This window comes from Diplotaxodon limnothrissa, linkage group LG13, assembly GCF_057381915.1.
Source record: "Diplotaxodon limnothrissa isolate DT_005_m linkage group LG13, D_limnothrissa_male_GT1.1, whole genome shotgun sequence".
In the NCBI taxonomy this organism is placed as follows: Eukaryota; Metazoa; Chordata; class Actinopteri; order Cichliformes; family Cichlidae; genus Diplotaxodon; species Diplotaxodon limnothrissa.
This window is the reverse complement of record NC_140608.1, coordinates 11026332-11047035: the sequence shown is the minus strand read 5'-3', so window position 1 is coordinate 11047035 and position 20704 is coordinate 11026332. Positions and strand designations below refer to the sequence as shown.

Here is a 20704-nt window from a genome sequence, read left to right as displayed (position 1 = left end):
GTAAAGCAGTTGAAATGTCAATTTTATATTTTTGTTGAGTGTAGAGGGCTCTTAAGGAGTAGATGTATTCTGTATCTATTTGATTTGTTAATGCTACTTAATGTGTACTTTCAACAGACGGAATTACAGCTTATGCTGTGCTTTTATTGTGGGCTTTTTGGATCTTTTTTTTTCTTCACATTGGTTGTATTATATTGTGTATTCTAGGAAGAGAATTGAGTCTTGCCAAAAAAGATAACTTTGAAATATCTAAGCTATCATGGCACTAGTTTTCAAAACCTTTCGAATATCTTGAGTGGTCCAGGGACCCTATAATACCTTTATCTCTGTTTCTCACTTGCCTATTCCCACTTTGTTTCTCCACCCCTCTTTGGTCTTGCCAAACATAGCATGTAATCTTTAAAGTCTGACCTTCAGTCAATAGCACACAAGACTATAAACTCTCAGTGCAGTGATATTACATTATATGAAAGAGTTGTTAGCTTTTTATGTTGACATGCTTAAAAAAAGAGGAATACTTTTGGCCTTGAATACATTATACTGTATATGTTGATACATTCATTTTTATTAAATTGATTCTTATCATCACCTTCCATAAAAACAATAAAACGTGAATATTTTAGAAAAGTGTCAAAAACTTGTTTAAAACTTAAAATCATATGGTTATTTGTTGGGCAAATGAACTGAATACAGGCTTTTATACTCAAATTTGAGCCAACAGACTGGACCTCTGAGAAGTCAGAAATTAATCAAGCAAAATATTCATAAACATTAAAAAAGCAAAATGGTTATAGTGCAGCTATGGGGTGAACCTGGATGGTGTTCTGAAAATTTGAAGGACTGTTCATTTTTAAAATAAATTGGCTAACTACACTGCTGTACAGTTCCCAATATCTAGAACAAGGCTCTCATAAATACATGCAACACTATAGAAGTCCTCCACATTTTTTTTTCTTTTTTTTATGTTGCCAACTAATTAATTTTAATATCCCGTGATAAGATTCACCCGAACAGGCTACTCACTGTGTAAATCATGCTGTGACTGAGCTGACTTTGCCTGGGCTGTCAAAATTCCTTAAATTTGCCGCCTTAATGGAGAGCATGAACATTGAGTGTTTTTCCTCTGTGCCAACTTGTGTTCAAGCAGGAGCTTAAATACATTCCCTATATATAATTTAGTGCAAGTCAGATGAGTCAATGTTTGTCATTCGTAGAATTTGCTTCCAGGCAGGAACAAACAAGTTCACACCAGGGTGACACAAGAGCTAACTAACAAACTCTCGAGCACAAATCCACCTCAACAGTTATTGAGTTAGACTGATTTATAATTGTTGAACCAAAACTGAAGCGTACTGCCAACATCAACATTCAGGTAGGAAATGTATTGCAACAGTTTCCCGAGTATGTATTTATGGACATTTGCACACTGTTTATGCAATTTGCTTGTGAACACTTTACAGTTAAATGACTCACGTCTAGGATTTGAGGTTGATCCAGACCTTCCGTGGCACTAAATCTGCATATCCACCAAAGGAGCACGGACCGTAGCAGAGACTCAGCAAGGTCACCATCCCTCACCCCTTGTTCTGGCTGTGATGCAGTGCATGAAAGAAAAGGGAAGGCGAGGTAGAAGGATAGTAGACACTGTAACAGAGGCCCCTGTGGTGCTCGACAAGGATTATACGCCTCTGCCTTGTCTCGTAAGCATCACTTCTCCATTGGCCCTGGGGCAAAGTGCTCGCTGACACCTGTGTGCTGCCCACGCTTCTCAGCAGCATGTCATTCACCCTCCCTAATGTTGACACCAGGATTCTCTGCTGCCTGTAGATGTGCCAGCATCTTCCTCCTCTCTTTATTTTTCTTTCTCTCGTTTACTTTCTCTCGCTCTCCCACTCTCTCTCTTGATGGCATCTTTGCTCATCTGAATACGAAAGAAATGAAAAGTGAATTTGGCCCTGTTCACTATATGATATTGCATTATGCATAATTGACTCTTTGAAACTATCAGTAGGAATGGGAATTGAGAACCAGTTCATGTAGAAAACCAGTTGCTAGTAGTCCACTTCCTAAACTGATTTCAGTTCTAGTGTTTGTGGAGGAAAATAGCAACACAGTCTACTGCATGGATATTGACTTTTATTTTTTATTTTTTTGCGTAAAAGGAAACGTAAGTGGCAAAGTGGAAAACTGCATCAAGGACAGAAACTAACGCAACATGCTACTAACACAACTTTGGTTCGCAAGCATCTGCCAAGCTAACGCTAAGCTAGCCAAGAACCCGGAGTGAATGCCAACCTCAGCAGCCAGACCCTCGACTTCAACACATAACAATCAATCAGCAGCCAGGCTGCAACTTCCGTTTCTACCTGTTCACAGTCGCCTTTTTATGCTGGTTTTTATCTTTGTTTTGTGCGGGCATCTTTGTATTCTACGAAGACAAAGATCTTAGATATGTGTATCCTCATTAGGAATTGTGTGCGGTGTTGTAGTCTCAGATTTCTATTGTTAAATGGTGATTATGAGAGCGTGTGTTTCAACTGTTTTACAGAGTTATTTTACAGAGCAATGTGAAAGTAATGTAACGAGTAGTAGGCTATAACGAATTACTTTTTGCCGGGAGTAATTAAGTAATGTACCACATTACTTTTAAGTGTTGTGTGTAATATGTGTAATAATGACCTTTTTTTGAGTAACGACTCCAACACTGATCACAACAAAGAGGGGAAATACCTCAACAAACATGCATAAACGTTTCCACAGCATACAATATATTTGCATGAATGTAATTTCTTTATTGCTGCATGCTGGTGGTGACTTTCAAAACAGAGCCAATGAAGAATCAAATTGATAAGTGATATCGACAACAACAACAACAACAACAATCTTTATTTATAGAGCACATTTAAAAGCCTTGGGCATACCAAAGTGCTTTACATAAAACAATAAAAGGTTCAAACATTGATAACGGATAAATAAAAATAACGAGTTATGTTCATAGATAAAAGCTACCAATAAGAATGACTACAGCACATGGGTAATAGCAAGATAAAAGCTGTACCACCATAATAAAAGACACCAATAGAAAGATAGGAGGGAATTAATACAAGAGGTCAATAGGTCACAGCAACCAAACAAACAAACAAACAAACCAGCAATTAAAAGGTGGAGAAGGCAAGTTTAAAAAGATATGTTTTAAGCTGTGATTTAAAAGAATGAATAGAATCAGATGCCCGGATGCCAATCGGGAGATTGTTCCACAGCACAGGTGCGACAAGAGCAAACGATCGATCACCTCTAGTCTTAAGTCGAGATCTGGGCTGAGCCAGCAGTAACTGTGACGATGACCTTAAAGCCCTAGCAGGAGCATAAGGGTTTAAAAGGTCCTTAAGGTAGCTGGGTGCAGTGTTGTTAGTAATTTTAAAAGTAAACAACAAAATTTTAAATTGAATACGATATTTGACAGGCAACCAGTGCAGATCGGCAAGGACAGGAGTAATGTGGGCAAACTTGCTGGTTTTAGTTAGAATGCGAGCTGCAGCATTCTGAACTGTCTGTAATCTCTGTAAAAGGGAAGAGTGGAGACCACAATAAAGTGAATTACAATAGTCTAGCCTCGACGTTACAAAGGCGTGGATGAGCTTTTCGAGGTCTTTATGCGGGATATAGCGCCTAGCCTTAGAGATAAGACGAAGCTGGTAAAAACTAGATCTGACAACAGCAGACACTTGTTTGTCAAGTGAAAAGGAGCTGTCAAATAAGACACCCAGATTCCTGACAGTATCAGAGAGAGAACAACTAAGAAAACCAAAGGCATCGCGGAGTTTGGCACGAAGGGCATTACTACCAAAAATCATAATCTCGGTTTTCTTCGACAATGGAATTGGAATCTCTAATTCTTATCATGCCTAGCTATCACTGTGTATTGTTTCTACAAACCCTTCTGTCATTCTTCCTGTCTACATGTGGATGTACCTTTATACTAATCTGCACACTTCAGATGCCTTCACACCCTCTTTGTCATTTCGCAGCAGCTCACAACCCTCAGGCAGACCCACTATGTAGGGAAGTGATAACATGTCAGCTCTGCCTCTTCCTGGCAATCACACCATGCAGCTTGTTGCAAGCTGTGCACAGTCTTTCATACCCCACTCAGACTTAAAGACCAACTGAGAAAAACCTTTGAATAGGTCAGCGCATGTTATCCTCTCCTGCTCCATTCCAAAGTTTTACCAAAGCCACGATCGCCAAAGCTGAAACATTTCTCTTACAAATAACCTTCGTTTTTTTCACTACAGAAAAATAAATATGACTTCAGAGTTGTGAAGAATGACTTTGGGAGTCCAGTATGCTAAAGAAATCATCTTAAATAAGTGAGGTAAAATTTAACTAGAAGGGTAAGGATTTTTCATTTTTGTTTTTCTTTCTTCCTGTTGTGGGTTTATAAATATTATTCATGTATTTTAACTCTTGGGAATAAAATGTTCCCATTAAAGGTTCCAGTGGAGCAATTTGGGATACAGCATGTTTCTAATAATAAGTCACCAAGAACGACAACGTAAAGGAGGTTTTTACGATTCACCAAATTTGAGGATCTGCTCAAATTTGGTGAATCTGGCATGGAATTACAACAGAGGGGTTTTAAATATCAAAGGGAAAGGTCATCACATGAGGTCCATTGCTTTTGGGTAGATAATGTTTTCCATGGTCTGGTGTGATTGTGTTGCTTGCCTAGATTGGAGGGCCTGCTGCCTATAAAGCTCACCTGAGGTGGTTCACGCTTACCACCACCTCAGCTTATCTCGGTCTTCACGCCGAGGCCCAAATGTGTTATTTTTTGGATGCGGTTGCTGCAGTAGGAAGAGCAAAAAATCCAGCTTAAGGCCTCAAGAATGATACATATGAGGCTGACACAAGTTGTCTTTTACAGACGGGACACATTTTTAGCAGGATGTATGTATGAACAGCAAAGACAATATGAGTTCTTGGGTATCAGTTTCATATACTGACAACATAAAGACATATGCATATATAGATTTAGCATTTAATTAGATTTTTGTGATCTGTAGACCAAACACCATTAACTAAACTTATTTACTTACTTACTTAACAATATATAAACAATAAAGGGTGTGCAGATACAATTTCAACCTTGGGGTATTGTCTTATCACTGTCAGTTTATTTAATTTATTTATTAGCCTAGAAACACCAATTAATCCTCCTTTAGATCTTGAATCACTGGAAAATTAGTAGGGGGTACATTTACAATTACAATACCAATAAGTAATATGTCTTTGGACTGTGGGAGGAAGCCAGAATAGTTGAAGAAAACCAATGCAAATGCAGCAGAAGATGCAAGCAAACAGATGATGGATTCAAACCATGCTTGTGCTTGATTGATGCATAGGTCTGTGCTGATTGGCTTAACTAACAAAAACATAAATCCTCTGAAAATGGAAAATGATGGTCATGTACAAAGGACTGGACTGTTAAGAAAAGTTTCCTTCATAAAAGCCAGGATATCTATTTTTCAACACCACGTTTAAAAAAAACACAAAAACAAAAGAAAAAGTCTGGCTGCTTAGAAGCAAAATGTAAAGAAAAGGTGGGTGGCACAAGACTTTTTTACAGTTTTGTATTTAAAGAATATATATTTCAATTTTTGTGGTATTAATCTGCGTTCTATATTAATATGTACAGTATATAATACAAGACAGTGGATTGTAAGTGTACTAGCAGTGAAGTGAAGGTTACTTTAAAATTGAGGATAGCCATTGTGTTGGATCCTGGATTCCGATGAATGGCACAGTTATGAGACTGACATTTTGGGCTGTTTTGCACAGCACTGTTCTCACATTGTGCTCACACTGCCTCTGTGTTTTTGTCAACCGGTTGTTCCCGAGCCAGGTAATCTACTTACGTGAAGACCACATTAATAAATTGGTTCCCATCACTGTGAAGCATGGCGTGGATTCCTGCTCCCGGGTGCCACAGAGACAGAGCAATTATTCAGCGACAGCACAATAGCATACCCGAAGGGAAACCGAACAGAAGTCTTTTAGTATCATCCAAACAACACGTTATTGATGTGTCAGTAACGTGGCTGTATTTTTGATGAAAGTGTTATTAATGCAGGCAGTCATTCCAGTGCAGGCCACAATAATATCTCCGAGGATGAATAGCGTGTCATTCTTTGTAAAAGAGAACAGCTCCTATTTTACAGATTTATTTTTAATCTAAAATGTCCTTGAGGATTGGTTGTCTTCAGAAACAGTAACTATAGCCAATAGTATGAATAGACCATTTTAAAATAACAACTTTTTGTCCTTCAACACTGTATTATTTGAACCTTTGTTTTTCTTCTAAAACTTGCTCTATGAACTGTTACACCTGCAAACTGTCCAAGATGATTCTGCATGCTGTTTTACTTCATTGAGCAGTAAGGCCAGTGTAATTTATCGTCTCAAAACCTGCACATCTTTTCTGACAATACACTCCTCTGTTTCTGTTTGAATATAGTTTTTCTTGCTCTTCTTCTTCACGTTGATAAATGGATTCAATCTTTCTCATTTCACAACTGCCATCTAAAATGGGAGAGTTGCTTTATGAAATTACAATAACAGATTCTTAAATGTGCTGCATTTTGTTGTTGTTGTTTTTTTTGTGTGTGTCAGCAAAGAGTAAAGCAATAAAAGTGTTTAATTACATGTCATAAACATGGATAGTCGGCAGTCCATGTTGTTCAGTCAGACTGAACATATTCTGTTTAATAGAATATGACAGTCAGAGATTATTGTGAGCATTACTCCCACAAACGCTGTCACTGATTTCCTACCGCTGCTGTGAGTAATAGTCTAACTTTGAATAAAAACTGCAACACATACACACCATACATGTAGAGATGAGAGTAAAAACGAGAAAGCACACACAGTATCACAAGAGGGTGTTGCAGTGTGATGACATTATCGTCTTCAATCATCCCTCACCGTCACACTGCTACGACAGGGTTCCCTGCTATTTAAGGCAGCTGTAATTTCTGTGGAGAGTGGTGACAATCATATCTGCTGGATATGATTACACACTTGTGTGGCTGATAGTCACGCATAACTGTTAAAAGAGTAGCATATCGACCAAAAAAAAAAGAGCCTTATTACATGATAACCATCCAGTTTCTTTGTAGTTAAAGGTTAAAGGGCTTTGGTGAAGCTTGCTCAAGAAACAACATATCAAAGAATGTGAGGAATTAATGAATAAACGATCGAGCGTAAAAGAATCCACTCACAGATTTACCCTCCCACTACCTTAGCAGTGCAAAATAAATCTATGTTTAAAAATGCAAGGTTCTTAAATATATCTGACTTAAGTACCCCACATCAGGTACACTAGGTTTTTAAGATATTTGGCAGGTGGGTTGTTGGACGCATCATGGATGGAATAACTCTTGCAACAATGTTATGAAAGTCTGTAAAATGGACAAAATACACACCTTTTGTACCTTTTGTGTAGCTGCTTTTATATCCAGTTTTTATGCTTTTGGTGTGATACTGAATTTAGGTCCACTATGTTTTGGCAGACTGTTTGGTTTATGATTGTGTTTGATGTCTCCTCAGGTTCCCTCCAGTTAGTGAGCTGGCTCCTATTGGCACTTCAGTAGGGATTATTCTTGCTGCTGCTATCAATCAAACCATCTTCTACTCCATTGTTGCAGGAAACGAACGAGGTATGGCCTGCAGATTATACAGTATACAATGCAGTCATTTTGACCCTAAGTGCTAAATTCCACTTTAGGTGCAAAAAAACCCAAACAGTTTATGTAACGTGAAAATGAGATTTAGATCTTAAAATGCTCAGTGAAAAACATCTAGATGTTTGTTTAGAAGTCTATGTTGAGTCAGAGAGGACAGTATTGATGTACTTGGAACTGTGCATCACTTTTCATACTTGTTGGCAAAGAAGAGCAGAGGTGTGAGGCTGACTCAGGTCAGTCAGCCAAAAATAGAAGACGTATATAGAAGGAACCCTCAGTCAATAGTTGCTTGTCCACATGCACCTCAAGAGTTCTTGTAGTTAATTGTGTAAAAAAATAAGTCATATAGTTCTGGTCATATCACCATTTGGTTGCAAGAAATTAAAAACTATAGAACTCACCAGTGAATCTGTTTACTGTGTTATATGTGTGCAATTTTTCCTCTTTTTCATAAACGCCACTTGTTTGTTTCCAGGTCATTTTCAGGTGAACAACAGGACAGGCGTCATCTCCACGGCAAAACCACTGGATTATGAAAACGTGACCAGCTATGTCCTCAGGGTCCAGGCCGACTCAATGGTGGTTGTCATGTCCAACCTCCGTGTGCCTTCTAAAAGTAAGAAATGTTAGCATGTAAGCCACTCACAGTGGAAGTTTTGTTGGATTGTTTATGTTTAAACTCAGGACAGAAATTATGGTATTCAAGGTCCATCCATCCATTTTCACACCTGCTTATCCAATTTAGGGACCAACTCATCCATTATCTTAGATATTACTGTAAATTCCTCACTTTGACCATTTATGGTTATATTATTAGAAAGTTTATAATCACTTGCTTTCATCCTTTATCTTTACATTGCTATGTAGAAGACTTGAGCCAACATCTCTCTTTTTATTTTGGTAGGAAAATGAAAGCAGTAAACTGAAACGTGTGCAAAAAATAGATGGAAATGCAGTATATAAGGTAAAAATAGGGTTTGTACAGTTCTGACAAGTTTGAAAGTCAGTATTTGGTTTTCCTTTATTCTTCAAAACAACCTGAACTCTTAGGCAAGCTTTATTGAAATTCAAAGCTCTTCCTTGGAAATCGGATGCCTTTTGTTCCTTTCTGTGTCAAGATGATTCCACAATGTTTAATTAAGGGCGAGATGCAGCTTTTCTGTACTTATATTTCATAATTTTGACAAGATCCCCAACACCACTGGCTGAAATGCATTACCAAACCATGAAACAGCTTCCACCATATTTTACAGATGGCTGTGGATACTCACTGTTGTACCTTTCTCCTGAACTTCTCCGTACACATTGATGATGATTTGATCAAAAAATGTGAAATTTGGATTCATCACTTCATAAGACCTGTTGCCACTGATTTTTCAGACCAGTTTTGTGTAATTTAGCATACACCATTTCACTTCTTTAAGAATGGCTTCTGACAGCCACCCTTCTGCTGAGAACATTTCTGAAGACCACTTTTTCTTTTGTCCTCCATTTGTCTAATTTCCTCATATTTCCTCAAAACATGCTGCACACCACGCATAGATATGCCAAGTTTTCAGCTAATATCTATTTGCAAATCACCTTATTGTTGAAGAAATACCATTTTATGCCTATTTAAATACTAAATACTATTCAACAGTGTCAACAGATTTGATGTCCATCTTGTAGTTATGGTGATTTAATAAAAATGTTCAAAGTATGAGAAATAAAAGCTTCAGTGTCCGGTAATATCACAAATTGTTAAAAATGCTTTGTCAAAATTCCTCAAAAAGATCTAGCAATGGAAAAAATAGGCCATTTCTCTTAATTTAGACAAATCACCACATAACGAGGGTGGGTGAGAAAACATTAATCATGGCAAATTCTCACTTAATGGAATTTGTGCGTGTTCCCATTCTTAAGGCCTCGGTGTACTAGAAAAAAAATAAACTGCAGAATATGTTGGTTGGCAAGGGTGATTCTTGAAGCATGGCAAAAACCGATTGTCACAGTTTCTTCCTTTTCTATCCCAGTGTCTTTTCTTTCTGTCCAGGAATTCTGCGTACATGGTGAGTTTAGGTAGTCTCTCCTTTAAGGCATTCATGTTATTGTTCTTGACATAACTCATGAAAAGTGACAGAAGTTGCTTGAGAGAAAAGTTAAAACTTTAAAAATACTTCCAGCATACCATTGCTGTGTGAATTGGGCATGATTGTTTGATTGCCTGTTTGAGAAATATGCATAAATTGCTGGATGCTTCCACTGTCACAGTGGAGGTTTGAAATAACTCCGGAGACTTGAGACTGCTCTCTCTTTGATAGCCATGCCCTAGCTGGAATATCATTAGGCTCGTTTATGGTTCTGTTTACTGACATTCATGTTTTGTATAATGATGGGTAGTGTTCTAACAATAAATAAGGTTTAGTAGATGGTTTGCTGCTCTTTTTTTTTGTCATACTGTGTCTCTCACATACTAATGACCATAATTAAAAGTAATCAACACTTGTATACCCACAAAGAAGAGAGCTTCTCTAACAAGTACGCTGTAAGCAGGCACCCCGTTTTGAATGAGTGCACTCACTCGTCATACTTCTCTTGTTATAATGATCAGGGCCCCGTGAGGCACAGCATCTTCCTTCTCATTAACGTGTTTTTATCAATTAGTGGACCAGTGACCCTCTTAGGGTCCAGTACCTTACATATGTATGCAAATGTTCAGGATCCACACATGCATGCATACAATATAATAACCCAGACTAAGACAATATTTACTTTCATGTTTTCTAAATAATAATGCACTCAAACCTAGACGGGCTTAGAAGCACTCCTCTTCTCATAATAGGTTTGTTTTGTTCATGCATCTTTATGAGTGTCCAGAGTGTGAGCCGGAGAGACTATATTTATGTTTTTATGTGCTGATGGAGGATGGCCACTTTCTGCAAAGAGCGGGAGGAGAGAGACACTCTGCAGACCTCTTTCCCCGTTCCCTCGAGTCCTCCCGCGATGTCTCACACTACAGCTTTTGTCCCTATAATTTTGATGTGCTGTGTTTTGTTTGTCCAATTCCCCTGGTGCATCCTTAGCGCCAATGCCACATGGCTTTACTTTTTTTTTTTTTTTATCTCGCTAGGAGAAAAATGGTCCTTGACACTGCAATTTTTTTTTACCTAAATTGCAGTCTTGATTTTTTTCCGCTCTTCATATTTATGCTGTACATTGCATTGGTGTAACTATGACAAATTAGGCAGATGAAATACTCTGTACATGTGTTTCTTTTTAAAGGGACAGAATGAATATTTCAGAAGCTTCACAAAAAGGCCACTTAACCAGCAAATTTAGTATTATGCGCAATTTTATGCCTCCTTGCCTCTCGCAGTGTTTCCTGTAACTCCAGGGACCCTCTTGCAGCTTGATTATTGGCTGCCCCTCAAATTATTATTCCCAATAATGTGCAAAATGCTTGCCTCTTAAGCTTCCACTGGCTTTTATTGATGGCATTTTTATGCACCAAGTTGTAGGAAGAATAAACCTCTCAACAAGGTAGACCCCATTTAAAAATAATGGTTTCGAAGTTAAGATTTCATCATCAATTTTTATTATTTAACAGAGCAATTTTCCGCTCAGTGTGTGAATGTTATTGCTTATTGGTTGGTAAACAGAATGCAAAATGGCTCAGTTGTTTTCCTGATCTGCTTATGGGGGCAGTGAGAGAGAAGTCATCAACATCCTTCAGACTCAGTTTTTCCCCATGCTGAATATTTGCTGCAATCAAAACAAAATTAACCTCCTCATTACTGGCCCAAAGTTGTCGGCTTTGCCAAAATAGCTTCTCGCGCTGTTTTGTTGGAAGGGGCTGAGACAGTAATAAGGGAACACGTTTCTCTTTTCAGCATGCAATTCAAATCCACTTCAAAAGGTTATTGCAGTGCAGCTTGAAATTACTACTAAATAAAGAGGGCTTTTCCAAAGAAGAAGGGGAATATACCCGCAGAAAACTATTTTCAGTCAGGCAAAAGGTGGGTGCATCAATTTTAAAGTAAAACAAAAGGGGTCAAAGATGCGTTCCTCAAATAAGGGAAAAACACACACCTGTTTGCCCACCTGACTTTATTTACAATCTGTGAGAGCTATCCAGAGGTGTCGATTACGGAGAAGGAACGAGAAAAAAACAACTTTGTTGACACTGTGTGATGGTTTCAGTGATAAATAACTTTCAAAATATTCTGGGAAATTATTTCAGGCCTTCTTTTGAAGTTGTAGACCGGCTGATGTCCATGAAAAATTATTATGACATGCCAGTTTTGAAGACAAATTGGACAACTCCAGTTCCAATAATCAAATGAGCTATGTTTACTTTATTTCGATGACATACATTTTCTAAGCTTGCATGTCCCGACTCTACTTTTGTAAGCGTGGTGCTAACCCGGGTCAGGGGAAGCATGAATAAAGTAGGTGCACTTAAGTATGCAAGCTGAGCCCTGCATAAACTAAGAAAGAAACTAAGAACTAACAAATAAAAGCTTAAACAGGATTTGAAATCCTTCTGGTGTCATTTATTGCAGCTAACACAGCCAAGGTGTTCATTGAGGTTCTGGATGAGAACGACCACCCTCCTGTCTTCTCCAGGAAGCTCTACATAGGCGGTGTGGCAGAAGACACTAAGATCTTCAGCTCAGTGCTCAAGATAGTGGTAAGAAAACAATTAACTGGGGTTTTTTTGTTGTCGTTGTTGTTTTTTCTGCTTTTGTATAAAAAGTAAAGACTCTGATCTTTTTTGTTACACTTACCCTTCAGCCATGGTGTGACAGTTTTTGCTCTGTGCAACACAGTTTGGTCTCCTCCCCTGTTGCTTGTAACATCTCTTTGTCAGTTTCACTCCCCCCACTGCTTGCCTTTCCACAGACAGCTGGGATCAGAGTAAGCTGAGCAGTGTAATCTCAGTGTGTTCTCAGATGCATGGCTGGACATCCCGCTGAATGTCAGCCTGTTGTACCAAGAAGATTTCACTTTTTCATTGTGTACAATACTCTTTACACTCTGCATTATGGGTATGATTGTGCATTTAGGATCGTGTTTGTCCACAGAGTTTTTAAAGAGCTACTTCATGCATTACCTGCAAAAATGTATCAACATTAGGAGTACTAGTAGTAATAGTTATAGTAGTAGTAGTAGTAATATTATATCTGTGATCTCATAAAAAAGGCATAAATGCCCTTAAATGACTTATGTCCTTTAAGACATAACCTATTTTTCAGTAGCCTGTATAATCCTGAATGTTATACAGTCTGTGCACTTGTACTTGTGGGTACAAGCAGAAAAGCTATGCACATCTAAAGACTTTTTTTTGCAGGTGCTGGACCAAAAGTGAGAAATCTTCATAGCGAGAAAAAGACAAGGTCTGCACTCTGCTGTGCTCCCAGGGTTTTATATTGATAATTGCCTTGCAGGAAGCGCTTTTTCGGGCTCTCCTTCTGATGTAAAAAAGGTACCAAACTAAAGCCCATAGAAGACTGAGGGAGTGAAAAGAAAAAAGGAAATCTTGCAAAATACACTATAATAGCTAGATGTAGGCAGGTAGTAAAGTACAAACTGAGACCTCAGGCAGGGATGGGAATTATTGCAGCTTTCAAATTTCAAAAACTGTGGATTTCCATAAAACACATGATCAGTACAGCTTTGTCTCCATCTTTTCTGCCTCTTGATTAACTTGTAATTGACACCAACATGCAAGTTTGTGAACTCTTTAGAATTCTCGACACTATGTAACATAAACATAAACATAAACATGACCTAAAACATTAGCACATCAATACACAAGCCCTTTAATAATATACTTGGAGAACTGAGTTGAAACAAACCTAAAATTAAACATTACACGTGGTTAATTATATCTTGTAAAAGGTCATCTAATATTCTATATCTGCTACTGTCAAAATCCCCTTGGACGCTAGTAACTGTAGCTATGTTTCTGGTAGTTACTCCTCCAACCTGACATGGAGTTTTTACCCATTCCACCACATGGCCTAACATATTCTTTATTTTCCAGTGACAGTGAAGTCGTCCCAGCCAGTTTGCAGCCAAACAGGGCCACCCTGTTTCATAGCATGAAATGCTGGAATGCAGCATTTTCTTTTCTCCAAACACAACGCGTGTCATTTAAACCAAAAACTTCTATTTTGGTTTCATGCCTACACAAAACATTATTCTAACAGCCTTTTGGCTTTCTCCATATGATGTACAAACTGCAGACCGACAGGGAGCATTGTTTTTGCATTGTAGCCCTGCCATGCACACCTTTGTTGTTTAGGGTTCTCCTGATGGTGGGCTGACAAACATGAAAATTAGCCAATGTAAGAAAGACCCTGAGACCTTTTCCAACCTTGTGAACATTAGCAATTCTTTTCCTCCTCATGAATATCATCCATCTTATTATTCACTTGCTCAGATGTGTGGGTTTGTTGCCTAAATAAAAGCAAGAGGGTGCCCACTGATACCTGGTTCTCATTCCATTGACTGAACACATGGTTCTGACTTCATCTTGAAAATAATTGGCAGTCTGAGAGGCTCACATACATTTTTCCTTAATATTTGATATTTCTCTTTATTGAAAAATGGCTTAGTGTTATATTTTAGTCCCATTTCTTAATTGGATTATCTTCATCTACTACTAAAACGAGAAAGGAATGGAAAAAGAAATATAGTTTAAATGTTTCTCAAACTTTCTTGGACCACAACAGATTCCCCCAGAGGCCCATGATTCTTTGGAATATTGCTGGTGTGAAACATTATTTCAGAAAGTTCATTGCCGCTTGCTCTCCCTCGGGATAATATTTAAAAGTAATAACAAATTTATGACACTACTGACCTTCTGCTGATAGACTCTTTCCAGAAACAGTAACATAATATAATACTAAAAAAAGAGTTACACCAACTAACTGGCAGACATTTTTATGTAAGTAGATGAATTTTCCAATATCAGACATGTTTGCTTTATTTGTGCAGTGTAATTTTAGGAGTATGTAAATGTTACAGAGTAGATAGTAGTAGTGGTAGTAATAGTATTTACTATTTAGGACTCAGAGGTTGCCAAAAAAAGTGACACTCACTCCCTCCTAGACTGAAAGCAAATGAGGGGGAAAGAAGAAAGAAATGCCTCAAGCTCTCAAGGCTACTTTATAAGTCCATATTTGGTAATATGACAGGTTTTTAATATTGACCTAGCTTTTAGGGTCCATATATTTTCCCTTTGCTGTCTCATGGCAGCTTGGAAACAAACATCTCTAAGTGACAGTTTTTCCCCGGTGTCCATAAAACCTTTAGCATGCATAAATGATGCTCAGATAAAGTATATTCGGCCAAATTTTGTCCAGCGAGGATATCTCACTCTGTTGATTTATGCAGTCCTTCCATTGGGACCTTGCACCCCCCCTTAGCTCCAACCCTCTCCTGTGCGAACCGCTGCAGAAAAAAAGAGATTGCTCCTATTTATCAGTGTCACTTTCCCAAGACAAGTACTGTGAAAATTGATGCCTGCCTGTAAGAAAGAAAGTGTACTTTATTGGTCCCCGTGGGGAAAATCCCTCTCTGCATTTAACCCATTCACTCAGTGAAGCAGTGGGCAGCCATTGGCGCCCGGGGAGCAGTGTGTAGGGACGGTACCTTGCTCAGGGGTACCTCAGGATAGCTGTTCAGGGGAATCGAACCCCCGACCTTCCGATCATGGGGCCGCCACTCTACCTACTGAGCTATCCCTGCCCGGTAAGCTCAGTCGCCAATCAGAGCATATGCCTCAGAGGTTGATGGGTGAATTCTGTTGTTGCTTTTCGATAAAATGCTTTGACAAGATTCATATATTAAAATCTCTATGCATTGGATGATTGTGAGAATCATCAATTATCTTTTTGGTTTGGTTTTGATTTTAGAACAGTTACCCCTAAAATCACTCAAACAGGAAACAGTCATTACTAAAATGTAATGCACTTCAGAATTTTGACTTAAGGATCAATATGATGTATCAAAACTGATGTTAGGTATTGCTCATAGTGATGAATTACCACCTGCCTCTGCAGCTCCCCACTGCTTTATGGAGCTTTATAGTGCGTTCCAGGTCACTGTTTCGCTGTCTGGCTACAGATTTAGTGGTTTGATTCAATCTAACTACTCTCGCAGGATCATTTTGACCAAAGCAGGCAGCTGTTGAGCAAAAAACATCACTGTATACAGCACCAAATGGCAGACGGAGTGTTAGCCACAAGCTGGTAAACGTAGTGTAACCTATTGCTTAGCAGCTGAAGAGCCAGATATTTCCATCAGTGAGCATTTTTTTGTTTTGTTTTGTTTTTTGTTTTATTTTTTCAAAAAGAAAGTTGCGACTGGGATTGGCCAGAAGTGCTGCACCAAATCAACAGTAATTTTTTATCTGTAGCTGCTGGATGTGTGAATAAGCAAGCCTTTTCTAATAAGCTTTAAATGTCAGCTTACAGGTAATAATGTGATGTAAAAGCTCATAAATGTAGTTGCAGGTGTTTTACAGAAATCATTCAAAAACTGTTAAGAATACTCAGATTTGGCAGCAACCCTCGCCATCTCTTTAGCCTTTTACAGTGGATAACAATGGGTAAAGCTGTGGCAGCTTGAAACAAACCACATGAGGGGGAGATAACTTACGAGCCTCCAGCTGCACTTCTTTTCTCTCTTGTCAGCTACTTTAGAGAACACCTGCTTGGAATAAAATTATAAACAAATCCCCCAGTAGATCAACATAAATGAAGAGCTCCACTCTTATACCATTTGTTTCCTTTTTTCTTTTGGTGTGTTCACTGAATTATTAATAGACTCTACCAATAGCAGTAAAATGGCTATCTATGAATGCTGTCCAAACATATTTTAATAACTTACTGAACAAAGGGAATAAAAAGATCTGTTTGTGTTTTGATTTGTCACAGGGCTGCAGAATAGCTGAGGAATAACAGTAAAACGAATGCACCTCAGCCCGCTTTTTAGGTTAAATCGGCGCTTATAGAACTAAATTATTGGAGGGTGTCCTATTCGCTCTGGTCTTGGTAGCATGCTGGTCATTGATTAAATGAACTACCTGCCTGTTTTATTTGAAAATGGGAAAATTATAAATTTGCTCCACTTGGATCTGACCCAATCTGTAGCTGAGAGAGTTGTGATTGATTCTGTGCGATTCACAGGTGACAAGTTTTCCCCTGGTTCCAGTACAGTGCTACACTTCTGATGTAGACGGCAAAAGATTTGAAAGAGAGAACAGATTTGAGAGTTATCACAGTTAATCGGAAACAGATTGCATGCAAGTGCCAACTTGATGCTTACGTGCAAGCTGATAGCGGGGTGACTCTGTGTTATTGCCATCTGTCCTTGTTTTAAGTCTGTTTGAAGATGGCAACTTGACTGCGAGTGGTCTCAGACCTGCTTCCTGTCTTTGAAGACATAGATTGCAAGTTGATCTCACATGGTCACAATAACTTTCCCTAGTGTGACTCTAGCCTAATACCACTTTCATACAGGTCTAGAGACCTAGATTGGCAGCCTCTCCCAACCTGCAATCCAACCAACAAGTAAACTTCAAATTTTCCTTCACTAGTTGGTTTCTGTCATGGAATGCACAATCACCATTTTTTTTTTTGAAAGACTTGATTAATATATTCTCTTTTTGATGACCTTAAACTTTTAATATTTCTGAGATTATTTGGTGTTTTGTATTACAGGCCACCGATAAGGACACTGGGAATTACAGTGCCATGGCATACCGCCTCATCATCCCACCCACCCCAGAGGGCCAGGACAGTTTTGTCATTGAGACCTACACTGGTATCGTCAAGTCGGCCATCATGTTTCGGAACATGCGCAGATCCTACTTCAAGTTCGAGGTTATTGCTACTGATGACTATGGAAAAGGTCTTAGCAACAGCGCTGAAGTGGTGGTAAGTATCCATATGATGCTTTCCATGTGATGCAGGGATGTAGAGATAAATATAGGATTCCCTGCTAATCTTTGACTTGCATGCCGCTGGCATGGCAGAGGCTTATTGGTTGTGGATTTTTTTGGCTTCCACAGCATCATATTTATGCAGCGAAGGCATCAACTGTCCACAATTCATTTATACAGGAAAGCCTAGGTGAATGGCTGTGCCAGTGCATTGAGTAGTCACAAGGAAGTGCAGCACTGCCTTTAGCAAACTGTTGTGGAATTTCTTTGTTTTGGTTTTTTTTTTTGGTTTTTTCTTTTCAGAATTATTGTAATCTTAGATGTTGGCTTTGTGAGCTCAAATGTTTAACAGTTTGAGAAAGATCCATGTAGGCTGTGGGCAGGATTTCAATAAAAAAAAAACTACTTTTGTCTGTGTATCATATGTAGAATATTAAACTACAACAAGCAAAAAAACTGTAAAAATCAGGACGAATTGGCTTATTACCATATTTACCATATCTCAGGCTTGTTAATTGAACACTTTAGAATTTATTTGTTGAATCTGTTTAAAAACCACAGTGTAAAAAGTTGCAGTTTGTCTTCCACAGTGGGTTATGTGCCAAACTGAAAATGCATGAGATTTGCAGGTTCATTAGAGGAAGTATGATCTCTATTTTTAGGAGCAAGACCCATAAGAGCTACACAGATTTTAAACTAAAGTCCTGGGACTATATCAAAGTACAATACTGGAGTATGCCTTGAGTGTGTACTTTGTTTCATATCATGGTCCAAATTAGACATTTAAGTAGGATTTTAGCATAATAAGGTTTTCATTTATCTGCCTGTTCTGTTTCTCATCTCTTTTGCATCACTGTATGAATCTCGGCATTGTTAATTACTTCACTGCATTAGAGGGTCTTCATTAAGACTACTTAAAGAGGTTGTATCAGATTAATAAGCGAGTCACATCTGTCATGCAGTATTTGAAGAAAGGGAAATCTTTCTAACGAAAAAAGCACGAGTGCTGTGTTTTGCATGAGAACATTGATATTTTTTGAAAGGTGAAGAAAGATGACTGAACCATGAAAAGATTTGTGGGGGATTTAGAGCACTGACAAGTAGTGCTAAGAGCATATTAAGGAAAGTTGAGGTCAAATGAGTTATCAGTATTACAAGCGAGGGATCAAGTCCCACAAAACTCGAAAAAACTTGATACAGTATCGGACTGAGCCTAATGCCAAACCACCGAGGGAGGCACACAAAAGGAAGAAAAATCATTGCGTGGGCCTCCATCATCTCCTGACATCAGCCCAATTGAGAACCCATGAAGAATACATAAAAGAAATTCTGGTAAATATGTGTTGCTGTAAGAGGCTGTAATGTCATCTTCAAATAAAAAGATGCAGAAACATATTCAGTAAAAGAGTTTCTTTTGTGATATTAAAAAAAAAAGTTTTATAGATAATTCTTTTCAGATGTTTTTTTTTCTGGTTTGATATCAGTGTGACCTGTTATTTGAGTTATTTGGAATATTATACTTCTGTGTTGTTAATGTCCATGTCAGTATATAAATGTGTATAACCTGAGACAGTTTCTAAAAAAAAGATCTTGCGTTAAGAAACAACCTCAGAAATGATGTTAATACGTGAGAGCGAGTTTGATTTGTTTCGTGCAAAGCTTCTCTTCATAATACCTTGTGGTTTATGATCTTACATGATGATCCCTGCCTTTTGTTTTGTTTTGCTTTGTTTTTATTTCTGTTGAGTATTAAATGTTTTGGTTCCAGTCTATTGAATTATTCACAGGATGTACAACACACCCCGATATGTGGCCTCTGCCACTAGCTGATGATCCAATTAAAGTCTTTCTTTTATCCATGAGTATTAGCTCTGCAAACATTATGCACTTCTCCCTGCGTGCGCGTTCATCTAAATATATGTCTGTGTCTTTTTCTGAGTGCATGTCTGTTTCCCACTCATTTACGCATGCACCCGCTGTGTTTGGGCTCAGCTTTGCCCCCAGTTCAATGCTTATCTTTCCTGACTGTGGCCAAGCTTATTTTTTACTGCAGTGAAATATGTCTAGCTAACAAGCCTCTAACAAGACAGAAGGAGGGTGTGGGACATTGGCTGTATATGAGAGACCAGTGAGTGCTTAACTAAGGTGCTTGTTAATTTTCAAGGGGAAACCTAATTTCACAGGAGCCACATGGGAAATTTGGCTTCAGAGCACAGAGGCTGTTGCCTATGCACTTAACTCTGGCACTGGAATTAGGTGCTCTTAAGTTTGCTGCATGGCACAGATACAAGCTGGCGACTAGTGGGTCCACCTAAAGAAGCATTTCAATGATTTAACATACGGTAGGATGTGTCAATAACTGGCTTACACGGTGTATTTTTAAACTTTATCTTTCTTTTCTGTCTTTCCCGCTATCTCACACTTTCTCCCAGGTTTCTGTGGTCAACGCATTGGACATGCAGGTTGTTGTGTCCACTGTCCCACCCACTTTAGTGGAAGAGAAGAGGGAAGAGCTCATTAGGTAGGACACAGCTCACATTTCATTAAACATAAGTTAAAAAAAACAAATTTTAATGAAAAGAAGCGGTATGTATTACTAACACAGTTTTTTTTTTCATGCAAGATCATGTGTAAGATGAAGTATTCCTTTCATCAAATGTCCTTTGCAATATTTTTTCTTTTAATCTCAGCTATGCAACCTATTATTTTCTCATCTGAAATTATTTTCTTTAAAAGATTTCCCAGCTAAAACTGGCACAGAAAAGAAAATTCGGCTTGAGTTTTGTCTATTGCGACATAAGGCTCAAGGCCGAACTTTAATTTCCATTAAAAATGTAAGGACTAGAGTGATGCATATGAGTCAGCTGGTTGAACAATTAATAAAAGCAAATATGCATTAGTAAAGATGGATATTTCATAAAAACCTGTGTAGGGTTTTTTTTGGGCAGCTTTTTTGTGTACAGTAAACATTGACTGATCAATTAAGATCATGGATGGGCCAATTAGACAGATGAGTCTGTCCTCTAGA

The 20704-nt window shown here is 38.3% G+C and overlaps 1 protein-coding gene across 2 annotated transcripts in view; it reads left to right on the top strand.

The window, feature by feature from the left end:
- The window catches only part of LOC146619882 (protocadherin-15-like), a 222817-nt gene that overhangs the window by 182378 nt on the left and 19735 nt on the right, over nucleotides 1-20704 (top strand). For both annotated transcript variants that reach the window (XM_085369792.1, XM_085369793.1), the window contains exons 24-28: nucleotides 7609-7718; nucleotides 8221-8361; nucleotides 12287-12414; nucleotides 17456-17671; nucleotides 20109-20197. In XM_085369792.1, coding sequence (XP_085225918.1) covers nucleotides 7609-7718; nucleotides 8221-8361; nucleotides 12287-12414; nucleotides 17456-17671; nucleotides 20109-20197 — 684 coding nt within the window. The remainder of the gene's footprint in view (nucleotides 1-7608; nucleotides 7719-8220; nucleotides 8362-12286; nucleotides 12415-17455; nucleotides 17672-20108; nucleotides 20198-20704) is intronic.